The sequence below is a fragment of the Homalodisca vitripennis genome, chromosome 4, assembly GCF_021130785.1.
Source record: "Homalodisca vitripennis isolate AUS2020 chromosome 4, UT_GWSS_2.1, whole genome shotgun sequence".
Lineage (NCBI taxonomy): Eukaryota > Metazoa > Arthropoda > Insecta > Hemiptera > Cicadellidae > Homalodisca > Homalodisca vitripennis.
In genome coordinates, this window is record NC_060210.1 from 42,038,229 (window position 1) to 42,057,967 (window position 19,739).

Genomic DNA, 19,739 nt, shown 5'->3' on the forward strand with positions numbered 1-19,739 from the left:
CTTATACTCTTAGAAAGGAATGTAAAGAGCACTGATTGCAAAGAGATTTGAGTGATTCCTAACGAACTGAAATACCGGTATCCTATTAATCCGTGGAAATGTCCCTCCTTGTCATCTGAGGTTTTAATGAGACTTGTTGACTCGTGTCATTTTAGTTTAACTAAATATATCACCGCTTCCTACACAAGATTGTCTGCATCTGGAAGGTACTCCAATTAGCTTCGAGACTCTTGAAAAATTCCTTTCAGTTCAAAATACCGATTTATCATTTCAAAAATACTTTATATGGGACAAAAAAAAACCCAACGAATATCCATAAAAGTCGTTTGACAATCACACTAATACCGTTAGCATGATTACACCCAAAATAAACTGAGACCATTCTAATGGTTGGTTATTCCTTAGTTCAACACATACCGTTAGAATGATTACTCCCAAAATAAACTGAGACCATTCTAATGGTTGGTTATTCCTTAGTTCAACACATACCGTTAGAATGATTACACCCAAAATAAACTGAGACCATTCTAATGGTTGGTTATTCCTTAGTTCAACACATACCGTTAGCATGATTACACCCAAAATAAACTGAGACCATTCTAATGGTTGGTTATTCCTTAGTTCAACACATACCGTTAGAATGATTACACCCAAAATAAACTGAGACCATTCTAATGGTTGGTTATTCCTTAGTTCAACACATACCGTTAGCATGATTACACCCAAAATAAACTGAGACCATTCTAATGGTTGGTTATTCCTTAGTTCAACACATACCGTTAGAATGATTACACCCAAAATAAACTGAGACCATTCTAATGGTTGGTTATTCCTTAGTTCAACACATACCGTTAGAATGATTACTCCCAAAATAAACTGAGACCATTCTAATGGTTGGTTATTCCTTAGTTCAACACATACCGTTAGAATGATTACTCCCAAAATAAACTGAGACCATTCTAATGGTTGGTTATTCCTTAGTTCAACACATACCGTTAGCATGATTACACCCAAAATAAACTGAGACCATTCTAATGGTTGGTTATTCCTTAGTTCAACACATACCGTTAGAATGATTACACCCAAAATAAACTGAGACCATTCTAATGGTTGGTTATTCCTTAGTTCAACACATACCGTTAGAATGATTACACCCAAAATAAACTGAGACCATTCTAATGGTTGGTTATTCCTTAGTTCAACACATACCGTTAGCATGATTACACCCAAAATAAACTGAGACCATTCTAATGGTTGGTTATTCCTTAGTTCAACACATACCGTTAGAATGATTACTCCCAAAATAAACTGAGACCATTCTAATGGTTGGTTATTCCTTAGTTCAACACATACCGTTAGAATGATTACACCCAAAATAAACTGAGACCATTCTAATGGTTGGTTATTCCTTAGTTCAACACATACCGTTAGAATGATTACACCCAAAATAAACTGAGACCATTCTAATGGTTGGTTATTCCTTAGTTCAACACATACCGTTAGAATGATTACACCCAAAATAAACTGAGACCATTCTAATGGTTGGTTATTCCTTAGTTCAACACATACCGTTAGAATGATTACACCCAAAATAAACTGAGACCATTCTAATGGTTGGTTATTCCTTAGTTCAACACATACCGTTAGAATGATTACACCCAAAATAAACTGAGACCATTCTAATGGTTGGTTATTCCTTAGTTCAACACATACCGTTAGAATGATTACACCCAAAATAAACTGAGACCATTCTAATGGTTGGTTATTCCTTAGTTCAACACATACCGTTAGAATGATTACACCCAAAATAAACTGAGACCATTCTAATGGTTGGTTATTCCTTAGTTCAACACATACCGTTAGAATGATTACACCCAAAATAAACTGAGACCATTCTAATGGTTGGTTATTCCTTAGTTCAACACATACCGTTAGAATGATTACTCCCAAAATAAACTGAGACCATTCTAATGGTTGGTTATTCCTTAGTTCAACACATACCGTTAGAATGATTACTCCCAAATTAGACTGAGGCTTGTAGAAATAAATATGCAACCTTCCAATGATTACTTCAAAATTAGACTGAGGCTTGTAGAAATAAATATGCAACCTTCTAATGATTACTTCCAAATTAGACTGAGGCTTGTAGAAATAAATATGCAACCTTCCAATGATTACTTCCAAATTAGACTGAGATCGTTACAATCGTTATTCCCGAATCAAACTGAATCCGTAATAACGATTAGTCTAATATTTGGATATATAATATAAGTAACGTATCCCATATACAAGTAATAACATTAGAGAATGGTTATTCACTAATCAAACTGATAACGTTAGAGTGATTAATTCCAAATGAAACTTTGACCATTAGAATTAAATTAAACTGTTATTCTCGAATTAGATTAATGGCGTTTACAATGGATACTCCCAGAATAGACTGATATCGTTTTGCCTTTACGTTTGGTGAAAGGCAATCAATTTAGTTTATTTTCTCAACATAAGTATGCAAAATACGTGTTAAAAAGATCAATAAATAAAAAGGAATATGATTCACTAAGCTGGATGACTTTTCTTTCAAAGTAGGGATGTATATGTTTAATAAGCGTGTTTCACAATTTTTACCTAAGGTTAGGATCATTAAGTTCAATGCTGCTGGTCCTCTGAGGGGAGAGCTGCGAGTGTCTCCGTAGAGTTCCTGAGCTGGAGGGGGCTGGAGACTGCACACGCACTCTGAGACACAAACATTATCGGCGTTTGAAATTGAACAGGAATGTCGTGATTTCACATCATTAACATCCACAGGAAGTGTGAAACGCATCTGGAGAAATAGCCTAAATCCTGTTTGAACTTGAAGCAGTTCGTATATAAATTATGCATGAAACAATGTTTACAAGTGATAATCTATTGCTGCTCGCTGCGAGTATTAAACACATCTTAATACCCTGGAATTTTATACCCTGGAGAAAGAGGGTTGATTTCAATCCTCGAAACGTAGTGTTATGGGTTTTATAACATATAACGATGGCAAATGTCCGATATCTTTTATCATTTCAAACCATCGATTGTCAACAATAAACTTTAACCAAAGAATTTATGCAGCAGTTTAGTAATTTAAAAAAAATACACTCCAATAATTTAATCGCGATATTTACTGACAATTAATCACTATGCCGAAGGAAATAATTTCGTCGTTGTAACTACTACATCATTATTTACAAATAAGCAGTGAACCATTTTAAACGCAGAAGGTGACAAGACGGTAGTAATGCTTTTTTAATTTGCATCAACTTATTTATTAATAAAAATAAACGTATATACGATTACCTATGTACCAATTGTACTTACTCTGTTATTATAAACTGCAAATAACTATTCGTTATATTGGTAGACGTAGGAATAATTTATGTACGTTGATCTTCAGATTATTATTAAAATTAAAATGACTATTTTTACAATATGGTGCAACGTATGCTCTAGAAACCTACATATCTGATCTTTGACGCCCAATCCGTCACAAAAATTCACTAGTCTAGGAGATTATTTGACGCCACAAAAAATTAATGCTTCATTAGGAACTCCAATATTAGTGTAATATTTGACTGCAACTAGTTTAAAATTATATCCAATTCTTCCAAGGATCTTTAATTAACGTTTTTGTTTAATAATCTAAACCAAACTAAAACATACATTTTGTCTGTTCCAATCTTAATTCCAAATTGTAAATGCTCATTGACGCACTTAGAACGCTTAGTGGGGTTAGAAAAATTTTAATACGAAATGGGGACAATAGACATTTTGTACTAGATTCAAAAAATATAGAGGACAGATTTTGTAGAGTAGAAAAAGACATTCCATGTAAAAACGTGCAAGCCTCTCTAATGACAAGGCAGTAAATGGTTTAAAAGGCCATGGCAGTAAAAGGTGTGTAAAAGCTTAGTTATTTTCGGAACAGAATCAAATTCGCAAATATAATTACTCTTCTTTAGTATTGCAGTGGTTTAATGCATTACAAATCATTGAAGCCCGTTTAGTAGTCGTGTTTAATCAGACTGTGATCGATGCATTGTTATGATATGGTGCATGAGCTATCCTGTGCTAGATTGCTCTGTTTATTCACGAAGTGGTGAGGATAAAATGAAAGGGAGTGTGATTGGGTTGTGGAAGAAACATTCAAAACACCAATTCACTAATAATGACCAATTTAAGTAGTCATTTAAAATCGATTGATAGTTTTAAATATTAATCTTTAAAGCACTGACGATACGATGGCTCTTTAAATTTTGGCATGATATTATTAAATATTAAAAACATTATAAACCCCATATCAGTTGTAAAGTTCAACACACTGGCTACAGTGAATGCAGTTCACTACTATCCCGCCTGTCCTACAGTCAGTACATGACTTGAGTCGCAGTGAAGATGTTCATATCTTATAGCTTTTCAAAATTTCTACGACAACCATCTAGAGACTAAAAATGTATTAAAGTATTGTATGAACAACATTACCTGCAGTATAATAATTCAAAGGCCATTCTTGTGTGTCGTAAACAATTTGTTATAATTGAAATACAGCATTAATGAAACTTTGAACGGACAAACTGTTGAAAATATGTAAACGAGTATGTAAGTCAAATTGTTTACAATTGCCCAATTATTATAAAATCAGTTTCATTATGGAATGCGTGTAATAATATAAAAGATAAATGCAAACGGTCTCTTCAAGCTTACTACTGGTTGCGACGGATAATTAGTCTATCTAAAGCAAGTGTAAGTAGTATCTTCGTAAGAAGTTCATTAAACATTCATTACAAATCATGGCAGTTGTCATGTTCACAAGACTGTATTATATTCGATTTATTTAATACAAATACATTAATGTATATTTTTACAAATATGCAATAATAAAATAACACTGCTGTATTTGAATAAATATGTATTTCATAATAAATGTTTATCCTGGATTCTTATAGCTTATTTATAATATAATTTAGTTTTCAGTAATCCTAATAATTTTACATTGAACACTGAAATAAAACTCACGTTATCGTTTTCAGAAATATTCATGTTTTTTCATATACAAACCCGAAACATTGAGTAAAATTCAAAATATTTGAGGATATTGATGGCCTAACGTAGAATTTTGTTGTGAACAGAGAGACTACTTTATCAATTATTCACTAAATCTAGCTTACATTGACGTTATGGATAAAAATGTTTTATTTTTAGACACGTTTGTTATTCAGAACAAATCATTCACAGGTTAATACGGTTGTTGCAAATTATGTCGTATTATCGGCCAATCATTATTTAATAAATAACTGAACTTTCGTTCTTTCGTTGTCGTAAGTTCCATGATGGAAACAGTTCACACGTTTTTGAATCACCACATTATTTAAGATGCATGGTCTATACATTGAAATAAGTGTTATCCTTTTTAATGTTTTACTACAATCATTTGTTGCTGCTTGTAACATATAATATTAACAACAGTTGAAGCTTTCTGGAGAAATAACATATTAGCATTTAAACAGCCAAAATAATAATTATTGTTTTTAGCTTTAAAAATCTAAATGAATGGATGAACTTATTAAAGTTCTATTCCAGCAAATCCAGCAATATCACAAATACATAACACGTTTTAGAAAAATACGTCCTTAGTTGAAAAATAAAGTGTCCTAACTATTGGTTTGGCATTTTTTTCCTTTTTTTAATGAAGTCACGCAGTAATGCTGTAACTCTAAATTATTCGTGTAAAAATAACTGTCATGATGGTCCTGGAAATCACTGAAACTTTTTGTAAAAAGTGTAACTAAAATTTTAAAATATTACAAAAATTATTAATGACTTACGAACAAACATATGTATGCATGATCCTGTGTGGTCGGGGAAGGCGAGGACAGTCTAAGTGTCAGGACTTTTGGCCCCTTTCACACACGCCAGATTTGGGAAAACAATCCGGATATCCACATTATTTTAGTGATACGAAGAACTATTTTGAACCTTTTACACCAAATGAACACGGAACGTTACCGTCACCGTGTCGTGTGACAATCGTCCACTGCCATCTTATGAATACCTATGATCTTCAACAAGCAATGCACTGCCCAAAATACCCACCGAAGAAGTATTTTATTTGAGGCATCTGTCGGTGTACAACCTTGGGTTTCCACTTCCACTGCACGGGCGTCACCGCGTCGTGTTTCAATTGTCCACTTTCACTGCACATTTTGATCATATATTAACATTCTAACATAACAATCTAAATAAATAAAATAATGCAACAAAATTATGTAAATGTTTTTATTCCATTCCTCTTCTTGCAATTGACAACATAACAAATATCCGTTAATAATTCGGTTCAAATACGACCACCCCACCAACCATCTCTTACCATCTGTAACGGCTACGCCGCATATTCCCGTAGCCTCATTGGTTGACCGCAAACCAAACCAAACCAAACCAAGCTAACCCAACATCCTCATTTGTCCTAAAATTGTCAATCTCGTCATGAATCTGGATGAACCTACGTTCTGATGCAGTTCCATCTTCTACTGACGGATAATCATCTGTTTAAAAAAAGGCAAAGCCCTCACTCACTCATCACCAATTCTGCAACTTCACGATATCTCCAAAAGTTGAAATTTGGGACAAGACTTAAGTTTAACTAAAGTAATGATATACGCATCAATCTTCCATTGAGGTTGAAATGAGGTTGCAGCATCTAGAAGAACTATATTTTTATTCTATAACAATTATTAAATTATGAACAGGCTCTTTCTGTCCGAATAAGACTTTTGAGGTCTATTTGTGTACACACTATTGTTCGGAGCATACTAATTCTAGCTTTCGTTGAATTTTTATACCTACATATGTATACTTTTTCTCGTGACAACAAGGCAAAGTATACTATGACATCTGAAATATAATGAGCAAAACCAGAAATAACAGCCAGGCACAATTTTGTTTTACTTTTGAACCTCTTGATTATGACAGAAATAACAAATCCATAAATATATCTCCTCCATACCAAAACGTCATGCTGGCCTAGAATAGCTTAGTTGTTATTAAACTTGTTGGTTCTATTCTTTAATTTATTATTTAATGTTTCAGAGAAATTTATACAAGGATCTGAATACTACTATGATGTCAAAATTACCTCAGGCCAGTAAAACAGCTCAGAAATGTTGAAGAGAAGTTGGTGTATTTCATTGTGATACTCATCGTGTCCTCGAAACTATACCTCTTTAAGCTTTAAATCCGATTCTTTTGAAGTGTAACAGTAAACTTGAATATATTAACTACTACTAACTACTTGAGTATCAGTATAACTTGACTTAGCATACTTTCAGGAGTTTATTATGCGCTTTTAAAAATAATATGCTTATTACATAACTTTTTCAATAAAATGTTTATAAAATGGCGGGTAATCGCTAATTTTATATACAGGGTGGTCCCGGAGGAAAGACAAACATTCTAAAGGAGATTGTAGACCTATAAACGAGACAAAAAATTCATATAAACATATGCCTGGAATTGGTTCGTTAACGACATAATGCTAGCGAAATATTTCGCCCAGATTTCCACTCCGAGGATTTATAATTTGTTTGCTTTTGACTTTATTTACATCAATTTTCCCAGAAATAAATTCTCTACAATTTTGTCATGAATTTTATGAAATTTGTTAGACGTTTGAATTAATTATAGCCCCTCGACAGTAAAAGGAGTTTTTGACAGTAAAGATTTGCCTTTAAAGGAACTTATTTTACAAAATAAGGAACTTACGGTTCTCGGACCTAGTTTATTCAATTTTTCATGAAAAAATTCATAAGAAACGATTGAATGTTTGTCTTAATTACTGTTCTAATGGTTTCAGTCCGGTTTCATTTAGTAGTCGGAGTGTAAATAGGGCGAAATATTTCTCTAGCCTAATATCGTTTACGAAGCATTTCCAGACATATGTTCATATGAAATATTTTCGTGTTTTTAGGTCTAAATTTACTTATTAACATGTTTTCCTTTCCTCCAGGACCACCCTGTATAGTTAATCTCATGGATCTTATTACTTCTTACATTCAAAACTTTATGTTTCGTTATATCTGTTCTTTTGCTGTAATTCTAAGTAGTCCATAATAATAATTCTAAGTTCTAGGTTGATTAAAAAAATTGAGGTTTGAAATGTTTATGATGTTTCATTAACTTAAGTTATAGTCAAGATTAAATAAAATTACAGTATATTATTAAGATGTAAAAAGTAAGATGAAACCAATGTTTGAACTAAAGCGCAAATTAGGCATGCCTTTCTACAAGCATTTGTTGTGATTGTTTTACACAACACATTAAGTAGATAGCATCAAGGAAATTTTTAAATTAAATTTATGTTATTCCTTGATCAATTCTAAAAATAAAACTTTTGCTACAAGGCAATGAACCTTATATTTTAAATGTCAATTTGAACAATAGGATACAACTAAACACTATCGGTCATATAACGGTTATTTATAAATATTATCAAAATAAAAATCCCTATTACTCATCTCAAATTTAAACATGAAATTTTAAAGAATTAGGTGTGCCAAGGATTTTAAATTGAGAAAGTTTCATAATTCGATTCAGAACAGGCGAGCCTTGCATTACAGAGGATTTACTAACATTAAGGAGTCTGTGCCAATTTAAAACTAAACTCCAAGCTATAATCGATATTAAACCTGACTGCGGAGCGCACTCGCTTCTGTGGATTAATGTGGAACACAGACACGAGTACTGGGAAAATGATTCGCACGACTATTGCTTTTGTATTTAAAGCTTATCATAGATTTATTAAGTTATATATATTGTAAAATTTTCTCTTTCGTATAGCACTGAAAAAATGAAATGGACAAAAATAATACAAAATATATTTTATACAGAACATTTGAAAATATAATACAAAATATCAACTGATTAATACAAACCGATCTAAGTAGGACAATCTCTTTTGGAAATTGTTGTGTATGAGAAGTTTAGGTCTTTTTCCGTTACGATAATTATGAAACTTTATAAAACAAGTAAACATTGCAAAGTCAAATAAACGTATTGAAGTAGATGATTAAGTTTTTAGTTTTTATTAATTCAGTCTCACGAAAGTTAATAATGTAGTTTATAACCTTGTTGCAAACCGTTTCTAGTCTATTTACGAAAAGTACAAAAAATATCCTTCCGACAGAGTTCACACGTGAGTGCTATCTCTTAATGTCATACTTGAGATTCATTACTAGTTTAGGCATTAAGCTTGCACACATCGATGGCACACTCGAAACTCTTTTATATTGCAAGACCAAACTCGTTATAAGCATATAAATCTATTTTTTAATTATCGACTTATTTTAATTACTAACAGCCTACAATTATACTTAAAAATACATTCACTTAAAGTGGTTCAGTGTTGCTGTGTATTTATAAAATATTTTAACAACCCTCATCTAGAAACCTTAAATTATCAAAAGTCAAGGAATAACGTTGCTTGAAACTGCGTTATAATTATATATTAATCGTCAATTATTTATTTATGTTTTGAAACACCCAAAATAATATTTTCAGCAATTTAAACCGGCGCCATGTCGAAATCTGTTATTGGTTCTGATTAGCTACTAAACTTATTCTCCCAATGTCCCAAATATTATTTTAATATTTATATATTAGGTTTCATCACCTAAAAATTATGGTAATTATATTGTTGTCTTCTGTATGTTCTTCCTTCTCCTCTCATTCTCATACTACAATCATCCTATTCTGCTCATAGATACTGAGAGATGTCCCTTTGAAGAACCCCGGACACGATTCCTCGTTTATTTTCCAGGCTACATTTTCTTAGATGTATCCCCGGGATCTCTTTTCTGTAGAGGTCCCCACACTCTTTTTTACTCCTCAGCTCGAAACTTTCTTTTTCCATCATTGCCTGTTTTGATTTGTACTCTGGTGTCTAATTAAAGACTCACGAGCCTTAACTACTAGCTTGCATTTTACTTTCACCAAAGATGACAGCTCAAAAATAAATGCATGTTTCTAGGTTCTCCGTTTGGAGGGAAAGTTCATATCAGCAAACTGCACATATTCTCACTCAGACCTTGAGATGAAATTCGACACCGCTAGACCTGTCTAGCAGAGTCACGGGAAAGAAACTATTCCCAAAGTTCCTCAGCCAGAATTCGACAGTATGGGTTACTGTTTTCAGCATAGTGCAGCAGTTTATCGACAATGGGCTCTGCTAGAGTCAATATCATATTCGGCGGAAATAAATATCATCTCTCAAAGCACAGAATATATACATCAGCGTAGCTTATATATTACTGCGCGCAATCGTGTTTTGTGTTATTTTATGTGCTTTATAATATTAAACTTCATCACTATTGCTACATATTTCCAACAATAAATGGATAATAATCCTTGGAAGCAAATCACGTTAAGACATACTAGGAGTACATTTTGACATTAGGTTTGAAACCCCTAATTTCTCTCATGGACACGATTTTAGGCCTATCCACAGCGAATTAAAATGAAATTCAGTTATATTCAGTTGGAAATTTATAACAGTTATGGCATAGTTATGTATACAAAATTAAAAGAGGAAGAATCAGACGTTATGGTATTAAATCTATTGGAAAAGAATCTCATAAAAAGCCTTGGATGATAACTAATCTGATTTAGATCAAAGCTTGAACAACAGTGTACAATAATTGATAATAAATTTTGATCAATAAGTAACCTGACCTAAGTTCACTAAATTTTATTCGAATTGTATAACTTTTAATATTTTGTTATAACACCTCTTTCTGTGTGGATATATTGATAACGTATTTTGATTTCGTACATATAACAAAACGTAATTACTGTAAACTAAATTTCAGTAAATAAAACCTAAATTGCTTATGTTAGAGTTTGTTTCATCAAATAAATGTCAACAAAACAAAATTAATTCATACGTATGTGACGGATCCTAATTACAAAAAGCCAATATTGCGGATATCATTCACATGATTATTGCCTTTGCGATATTTGATATGCATATAATTTAACATATCATTTAAACTTCATGAATGTTTAATCATATTCTGTAACAGAGAATATAATTGCTTGTTAAAAATAATCGGTTTTAGTACTGCAATCAGTAATAGAAATGTTTGTCTGCTAACACGCATATTGTCTTAGTCGACATAATTATACAAGAATAATAAGAATATTATTCACACAGGAGAGGATCGCAGCTGTACACACAGCCGTACCTACAGTAAATACTCGTACTATCATATGAGAAAACCTTCGCTTTCGATTATGGAACTTCTCTTTACGTGCCGGTTATGTAAACAACAAACGTTCTGTGACAACTGTTGTTGTTTAATCACACAAAGTATGTATCTATAGCGGACTTGTTTGTGTATTGTGATACGGTGGACTACTTGCACGTAGGCTTGTATAAATACCTCTCGCCTAAAGCTTCTCTGATTTCCTCCCTGAAACAAAATATTTAGATTGACGTACAGACTAACACAGTGTGTTTGTGAATAGCAGTTGGGCTAAGATATTTAGATAGTAGGAGTTGGGTTCAGATCAAGAGAGGATGCAACCTTAGCTGACTAAATAACTCAGGTTATAGCCCTTAATATTGGTTTGGGTATTAGACTTTCTCACCAAATCAGACTCACCATTGGGGATTAGCACTACTCATGCCACGGCCGTGTGCCAAGATGGTGGCCAAGCGTAGCAGTAGAGGATGACGTCCACAGGCACCAGGAAGCCGAGGGTCAACAGGTACAGGCAGTAGGCTCTGTTCGAGAGTGTCCTGGTCACATAGTCCCAGGAGCAGGATGTGTGGAAGCCCTCGAGGACATACTGTGAACAGCCGAACAGTGGAGGCACGGACATAGCCAAACAGCAGATCCACGTCAGTACACATACCTTTAAATATAGAAAGATATAATTACTTATAAATACGTCAAGGTTATTAAATGGCTAAATGGTGTTATACAGTTTAATGTCAATGATAATACACTTTAAAATTGATTTTACCATTAAGAAAACAAAAATCATAAAGATTTATTAAAAAATTATTTTATTGCCAGCTTTAATTCTCAATATGAAAGAGTAAAATTATTTATAGATTATACACTGGCAGGAAGATTAAATAAGTAGGAAAAGACAGAAATAAATATTTAATGATATGGAACGGGATGTCACCGACAGAGGAGGATGATTTATCCACAGGTTTAGCATTAAAAGTGATCTAAGCAATAGAATTGACAATTCATTGGTCCACTACTGCGCATTGTAGCGCAGAAAACGGTTGTTGCAGCCATGAGACATTACGTTTTGGTATCTGGAAATTACTATTTAAGATGACTTATGACATCAAGGTATCAGTACGTCACGCCACCTCGTGTAACATGCTTCACTGTTGCCCGAACACGTCTCTTCAAAACAAAAGCACAGAGGAAGCGGTCCAGTAAAGGTGCCGTGAGTAGTAGGGTAGCCGTTAACAACTGCGACCATACGCACAAAGACCGGAAGACAATCATGACGGAGAATCACCACTTTAAAATGTTCCGCTAATAAAAGCCATAATAAATAAATATGAAAGCGTGAACAATGATGCATATGATAGGCGTATAAAGGTGAGAATTAGAGAAGTTAGTAAACTGTGTGTAAAGCGAAGTGCTCTATTGACCCAAGGCCGTGTGTTAGTCTGTATTTTCTTTCATCCTTATAAATAAAGGGTAATAGTTTTTTGTTTTGCTACGCAATTCTTCTTTAAGAACATCAAATAAGAAAAGACAATTATAAGTCCAAATACAATTTAATATGACTGGAAATTTATCAAAACCCATGAAATGACCCGTACTTATGGTGATAGCATTACTTTATTTAGATTTTCTCCTACCAACAACCTCAATTATTATAAACGAAATTAATTATAAAAATACAAACAAAATAATATTGTTTCACAGTATAATTTTCATTCAAGTGTAACACACGTTTTGAGATCTGCAATGTGATCCCTCCCTCACGGGGATGAGAACCCAACACTGCAATAATTGTTAAGCTAATCAGTATATTGTGACACGCATGAATTAGGAGCCACAACGAGTATGTTGTGTTCATGTTGATTGCCCAGTTTCCTCCACAATTCTACTATCGTCAAAAACATACTTTAAACAAAGAATTCTTTCCGTTTTATAAAACGTACTAATTAACAGAACTTTTAAACCATATATATTTTTATTATAAAGTGTTCTAATTGAAAGCACATTTTATTTTAAATTTTGTTAGGGTTTTTCTAGGATATGATTTCAACAATTTTGCTTAATTTATTTTCTTATCTATTAAAAATCAGCGTTCAAAAACGGGTTTTGTGCAATATCTGCGTTTCAATCTGTGCATTCTATATACAAATAATTATGTTCAGATAAATTATATTGAACATAATTGAAATAAGTAAACAGGTTTGCAAACAATTATTGATCCAAACCATGACTAGTTGAGACGAGTGTTACAAGTAAGGTTTTAGCAGGATGAAACAGAGGAACGGTCAGCATTGAAAAGTAAAGTGACATATTGGTAGGAACAGGCATTGTCGATAATACTCGTTGCATCTCAGTCTTTCTCGCAATGGTATGTATTTTGTATCAAAACAGGCAGTACTATTCTTGACGGAAGGTAACAAAGGAGAGACCAACATTAAAAAACGATATGAGGTATTTGCAGAAACAAGCAGTGTCGATGTAACACTCATATTATCTGGGCCAATCTCTTAACAACATGTATTCTGCAACAAAACGGCCAGTAATGTTCTTGACACTATGTAACAGAGGAGCCATCAACATTGACAAGCGAGGTGATGTAGTGGTTGGGACAGGCAACGTTCATTGTATGTTGGCCTATTTTCGTTCTCACAAGGCACACGTTGCTCTCGTCTGAGGGTTGATAAAAAAATAGCAAGTCTTAGTCTGATAATATACATACAATACCAGATTGAAATATTTTAAATATACTTATATTGTATATATAGATTGACTCGCATATAGGATGTATAAATAATAAATATTCATAGAGTCTGCCCTTTTTCTTCGGGTCTGAAATACAATAATTAAAGCGTCGATGATATTCTATTAGTAAAACTTGATTTTATAGAAAGCTAAGACGATTAAGAACTCTTGCTTTTAGGAATAGACTCTCCCAAATAATGTCAATTGAATATCATTACCTTTTGAAAACTGAAAATGTATTTTATTTCTAATCAATATTTCAGGAACATAGCTAATCAATTTAGGAACATTTTGGGTGTATAACTGTAATTATGCCATTCTAGTATGCACGAGATTGGTGTAAACTTCGTTACAATGGTGGTGGTTGTTTTTACATTAATCTGCATATATCTACAATCTTTCTCCTTCACTGGAACCTAGCAATACGATTTCCTTGAAATCCACAATCTTAGATAAGTCGTGTTTAAAGATTCTCAGATCGGCATATATATTTTCTGTCATTCTTTACAGGCGACTAAGTAAATGACGAGTAAGAAAATGTGAACTGCAGTTAGATGAATACAACATTCACTAAGACAGCAAGGCCCGAGTGTCGACCGTGTGCTTGCCTAACTCGGCTGAACACTCCCTATAAACTTGTATAAAACAATTCAAATAAAAAAGTCAAAAACAAAAAATTAAATGTACAACAATATAAAATACATTCAATTAATTTAATCATTGTACAAATGCCCATATTTTAAAATCTTTTAAATGAGTTGAGTCGCACACTCTTCAGCTTACCACATCATTTAGGTCCGAGAACTTTGGTTGCTGAGTTTTAGGAACTGGCCCATTGAATAAAATGTATTTGCTATTAAATATTCGTTTAGTGTATTTTTGAATTTTTCTTGGATAGTGATGGATTATATATTTGTGGTAAAAGATTTATAAATCCCACACCTGTCTGGGGTGGGAGATGTCCATGAAGATGTAGCCTGTGTTCAGCAACTCTCCGGCCTTGTATTATAACCATGGACATCCCTGCCCTGCAGCAGCGTGCACATAAGATGATAGAACATGCTCGTCTCAAACACATACAGCGCACGCAATGTCAATAATTTGAGCTCCTTCAAGGATTCTCTGCAATACTCTCGGGAAGTAAAGTTATTGATTATGTATGCGAACAGATTTTTTTATAATATGAACAACATTTTAAAATACGAATTAGGGAAAGTACCCCCAGTGTAATTCCATTGGATAAGCGTAGAAAAAAAGTTCATAGTAGGCAATTCTCAATATGGGCTTAACTAAATGATTTGATCAGTTTCTTAGCAAATATATACGAGTATATTGGAGGAAATTCTTTTACAGACTTTCAATATGTGTACTCCAGAACACGGTTCTGTTCATTCTGTTCTAATAATTTTCAGAAACTTGCTCCATCTGTGGATGGTACATGGAACTACCAGGACTAGAGCGACGAAAATGAAAATAATTTCCTGAATGGCAGCAAAAAGATCATGTCAGCCACTAGGATCGAACCAGGGTTCTCGGGAGGGTCCTTACCACTGGCTATCACTGCTTATCGGATTTTGTGTAGGTACTAGTGTGGCATGTTATGAAGGAACGACAAAAGTCGCCGTGTGCCTCCCGTGCCTGAATGTTAGCTCGTCATTGAGGAACTATCTGAGCAATTACTTACTCGCATTAGCGTTCCAAAAAGAAGTTAAGTTCGTCCAGCAAGTTTAAGTTGATAAAACAGTGTATTCACTATACAACTAAAATGTCGATGTATCCTAATTAAAAGGTTTTACGAAAATTATAATAAGGCCCGATTTAGCTTTAGTACTCTACCGTGGCGACCCTAGTTGTAAAATCGTAACCTTATCATTACCTATACGTACCTATCTTGACAATCCTGCGATAATTAATAATCGTAATCCTTGATTAAATGTTTTTCTCTATACTTTCTAGTCTTATCATTACTTATACGTACCTATCTTGACAATCCTACGATAAGTAACAATCGTAATCCTTGATTAAATGTTTTTCTCTATACTTTCTAACCTTATCATTACCTATACGTACCTATCTTGACAATCCTACGATAAGTAATAATCGTAATCCTTGATTAAATGTTTTTCTCTATACTTTATAACCTTATCATTACCTATACGTACCTATCTTGACAATCCTACGATAAGTAATAATCGTAATCCTTGATTAAATGTTTTGCTCTATACTTTCAATGATTGTGTAACTGTTTACGTTTTCAATTTAATTTAAATAACGAGCTCTTCTTGATATGAATTCAATCTTATGCAAGTCCGAGTTAATTATTACCTTAGCCTTTGATATAGAGAACAGTTTATAATATCTGTCTACAAGACTGGAGAGATCATTTTCTGTCTACTTCTCTCACCGTTTCTCAATAAACACAACTAACATATTATGTTGTGTCAATTGGATACTATTTCTTTCGCTAAACCTATGACGTATATTTCAATAAAATTTCAACTATAATTTACTGAAATTTAAGGGTAAACTAAAAATAATTACTTATTTGTAATGCTTATAAAAAGTAATTAAATACAGCCTTTGAAGAAGAGAGTGTCAAAGAAACAATCCGATTGGGCTCTTGAGGGGATGTAATAAATAAACGATCCTTTCAATAGGGAAAAGTTGATTGTATTGGCGAGAACATTCAATACGATATACAATAAATTGTATCTAAAAGTAAAATCTCATTCTTGCAGTTTTACGCAGAAAAGGCTGTTATCTGAGCATATTGCTTCACCTTGGCCGTTTCAAATTTGCTTTCTAACGTGAATTATCAGACATTGCGTGAGCGACTCAATATCATCGACTTGATTTAACCAAATCACACTTTATCGGTATAGACACTCTTGACATGAAAATTGAGATATTACCTAAAGAATACTTTCGGAAATTACTTAACTTTAGACTTGTATCATTATTAACACAATACACTAACTATTATACTCAACCATATTTAAAATCAGGAATGAGTTTATTAAACTATTTAATCGAATTTTAATGCTAAAATAGAATAATCATAAGTGATTAACAAAATATATTTGTGATAACGTATTTATACACAGTATAGTTTTAAATGCCGGGGAGTAAAACTATTAAATAAGATACTTACATATATCAAGAATTTATCTTCGTTCACATAAAAAAATAAAGAGCATTTTAATTAACGCAGGTTCGTACAAAGTACAAAATACTTCTGATGTGGACTTCGAAATAAGCTATCTGAGTATATGACGTATTATATAATATGTTAACAACAATAAATCATTGGCTAATTGATCAAATAAGAGTCTATCGAAGGTGCAACACGCTCCTATATCTTTTAGTGTATAATTTGCCTACATTTTAAAATCCTTTTGTTCGATAAGTTTCATTCCATTCATTCCCATTCAATAAACATTGAATTGTTATTGTTGCAGACTTTTTATAAGTAGAACCGATTGTATAAAATCTTAATCTATACTTGATTTCCGTCAGGTCATGCATACATTTACATGAAATAACTTAGTATATACTAATGATAGAATGCACAATTAATACAAACACATTAAGTACATTAATTTAATGCGTGTACTTTAATTTAATATCCTATTGTCCCCACAATAATAGACATTTAGTGCGCTCAAAGTAATTCTTACGTGCATTTTATGCTATGCAAAGAATTACTTGAATGATTAGAAATACAGGTATTGAACCATTAAAATAAATTATACGGCACTAAACTGGCCTTTGATCTTTGATATCTAGAGATTGAACAAATAGGAAATGTAATATAATATGTAACGTCGATATGCAAAATCTGGAATTAGCTTTGGCTTTGGTTGCTCTGACTGTGACATCTGTCAACATCATCTATATTACCTTGCACAGAACGTTAGTTACATTACGTTTGATATAATCTTTCTTGAATCTAGATTTCTTACAGTGTAACAAAATAAAGATGCAAGGTTAGCAGTCCCCACGTGTATTCAAACATAGTTTTCAACTGAGGAATGATTTATTTGTTCCCTCCAATATGTAGGGGCAATGGCAGAAAATCTTCATCATGTGTTTATATATATATATATAAATATATATATATATACAGGGTGACAATTAAGTCTGGAACCTCTTTTTTAATTTTTTAACCACAATAGAAAGAAATACCAAAGTTCACACGTGCTGCATGTGTGCATTACTGGTGATAGTAATGCACACATCTGCCCAATTACCGACCGGATAATCCCTTTGGGGGACGGTCCACAAGAAGTCAGACAAAATTCTTAAACAGCAGCATAGGTCAAGTATCAAAATAAACGTCTTACTTATCAGAGTACAATGCCTCAAACCGGACTTCAAAAGGTGGATTCATTCAGTAGTTATAGCTATTTGAATTGTAAAACAATTGAAAAATGTAAATTGTTAATAACTATTACAAGTAACCACCAATTTTTAAGTACCTGTGATCAAATTAAGTGTTCAAAATGTTCCCCTCCCATCGTCTGGCAATGTCCTAGGCGGTTGTAAAAGCCATCCACTACATTTTGAAGGTAGTCACGAGGAATATCTTGAGCTTCTTGGACTATGAGATTTCTTAGGTGCGCCAAATCTCGAGGCTTAGTACGATAAACTTTATCTTTGAGGTATCCCCATAGAAAACAATCCAGCGGAGATAAATCAGGGGAACTAGCAGGCCACTCTACTGCACCACGTCTTCCAATCCATCTGTGAGGGAATGTTGTATCCAAGTATTCTCTAACAAGAAGAGCAAAGTGTGGTGGCGCGCCATCTTGTTGAAAATAAATTCTTTGAAATTGTCGACTAAGAGCAGCTTGTAGTGCAGAAATTATCTCATTTTGGAGCATTGCCAGATACGAGTCACCATTTAAATTACCATTGATAAATAATGGGCCCACGATTTGATTTCCTATAATACCTGCACAAACGTTAAGTTTCTGTGGATGCTGTGTATGACTCTCTTCTTTCCAGTGCGGATTGCTGTTGTACCAATACCGACAATTATGTCTATTGACACTGCCATTCAACATAAATGTTGCCTCATCATAAAATAAAACATCTTTCAAAAGGATTTGTTTTCGGTCAATTCTATCGATCATTACTTCACAAAATTCGAGCCGCCGATCGAAGTAGTCTTCGTTCAGTTCCTGAATCAGATGTACTCGGTATGCCTTGAAAGCTGCCTTTTTTTAACACTTTTCTGACTGACTCACGAGACATTTCATGAGTTTCTGCAGCAGATCTAACTGATTCATTTGGATTCTCGACGAAAGACTGAAGAACATCTAATGATGTGGCTTCACCCGTCACTCTTGTTGGTCTTCCAGTTCTGACACGATCGTTAACGCTACCAGTTTCTACAAAACGGGCCATTGTCTTTATTACTGTAGACTTAGAGATAGGATAAATATATCTCTGGAAAAGTATCATTGAATAAATTTTTAACTGCTTCATATAATCTTTCATTATCTCCCAACCCACGCATAATTAAAAAAGTTATCCTTTCACGCTCACTAAGTGACATAACGGTAAATAAACAAATTGATAACCAATTTTAAAACTTGTTAATGACTGAAAATTATTCCATCTACATAACTAAACCCGCTAACAGCTTCCGTGCAACTGAACTGTTATCTTCCTAACAAAATACAGATAACAACTTACGGTTGCAGTCAAAGTTCATTT

The 19,739-nt window shown here is 33.3% G+C and overlaps 1 protein-coding gene across 1 annotated transcript; it reads right to left on the reverse strand.

Moving 5' to 3' along the window:
* Window positions 1-11,695: 11,695 nt before the first annotated feature.
* Window positions 11,696-11,928, reverse strand: LOC124361428 (melanopsin-like). Its single transcript, XM_046815478.1, has one exon. It carries the CDS (start codon window positions 11,899-11,901, stop codon window positions 11,701-11,703), a length of 201 nt encoding a protein of 66 aa, XP_046671434.1. The 5' UTR covers window positions 11,902-11,928; the 3' UTR covers window positions 11,696-11,700.
* Between the last annotated feature and the right edge of the window lie 7,811 nt (window positions 11,929-19,739).

Excerpts from the sequence above, each read along its gene's own strand:
- LOC124361428 (XM_046815478.1), bottom strand. The coding sequence starts at position 11,901 with ATGTCCGTGCCTCCACTGTTCGGCTGTTCACAGTATGTCCTCGAGGGC.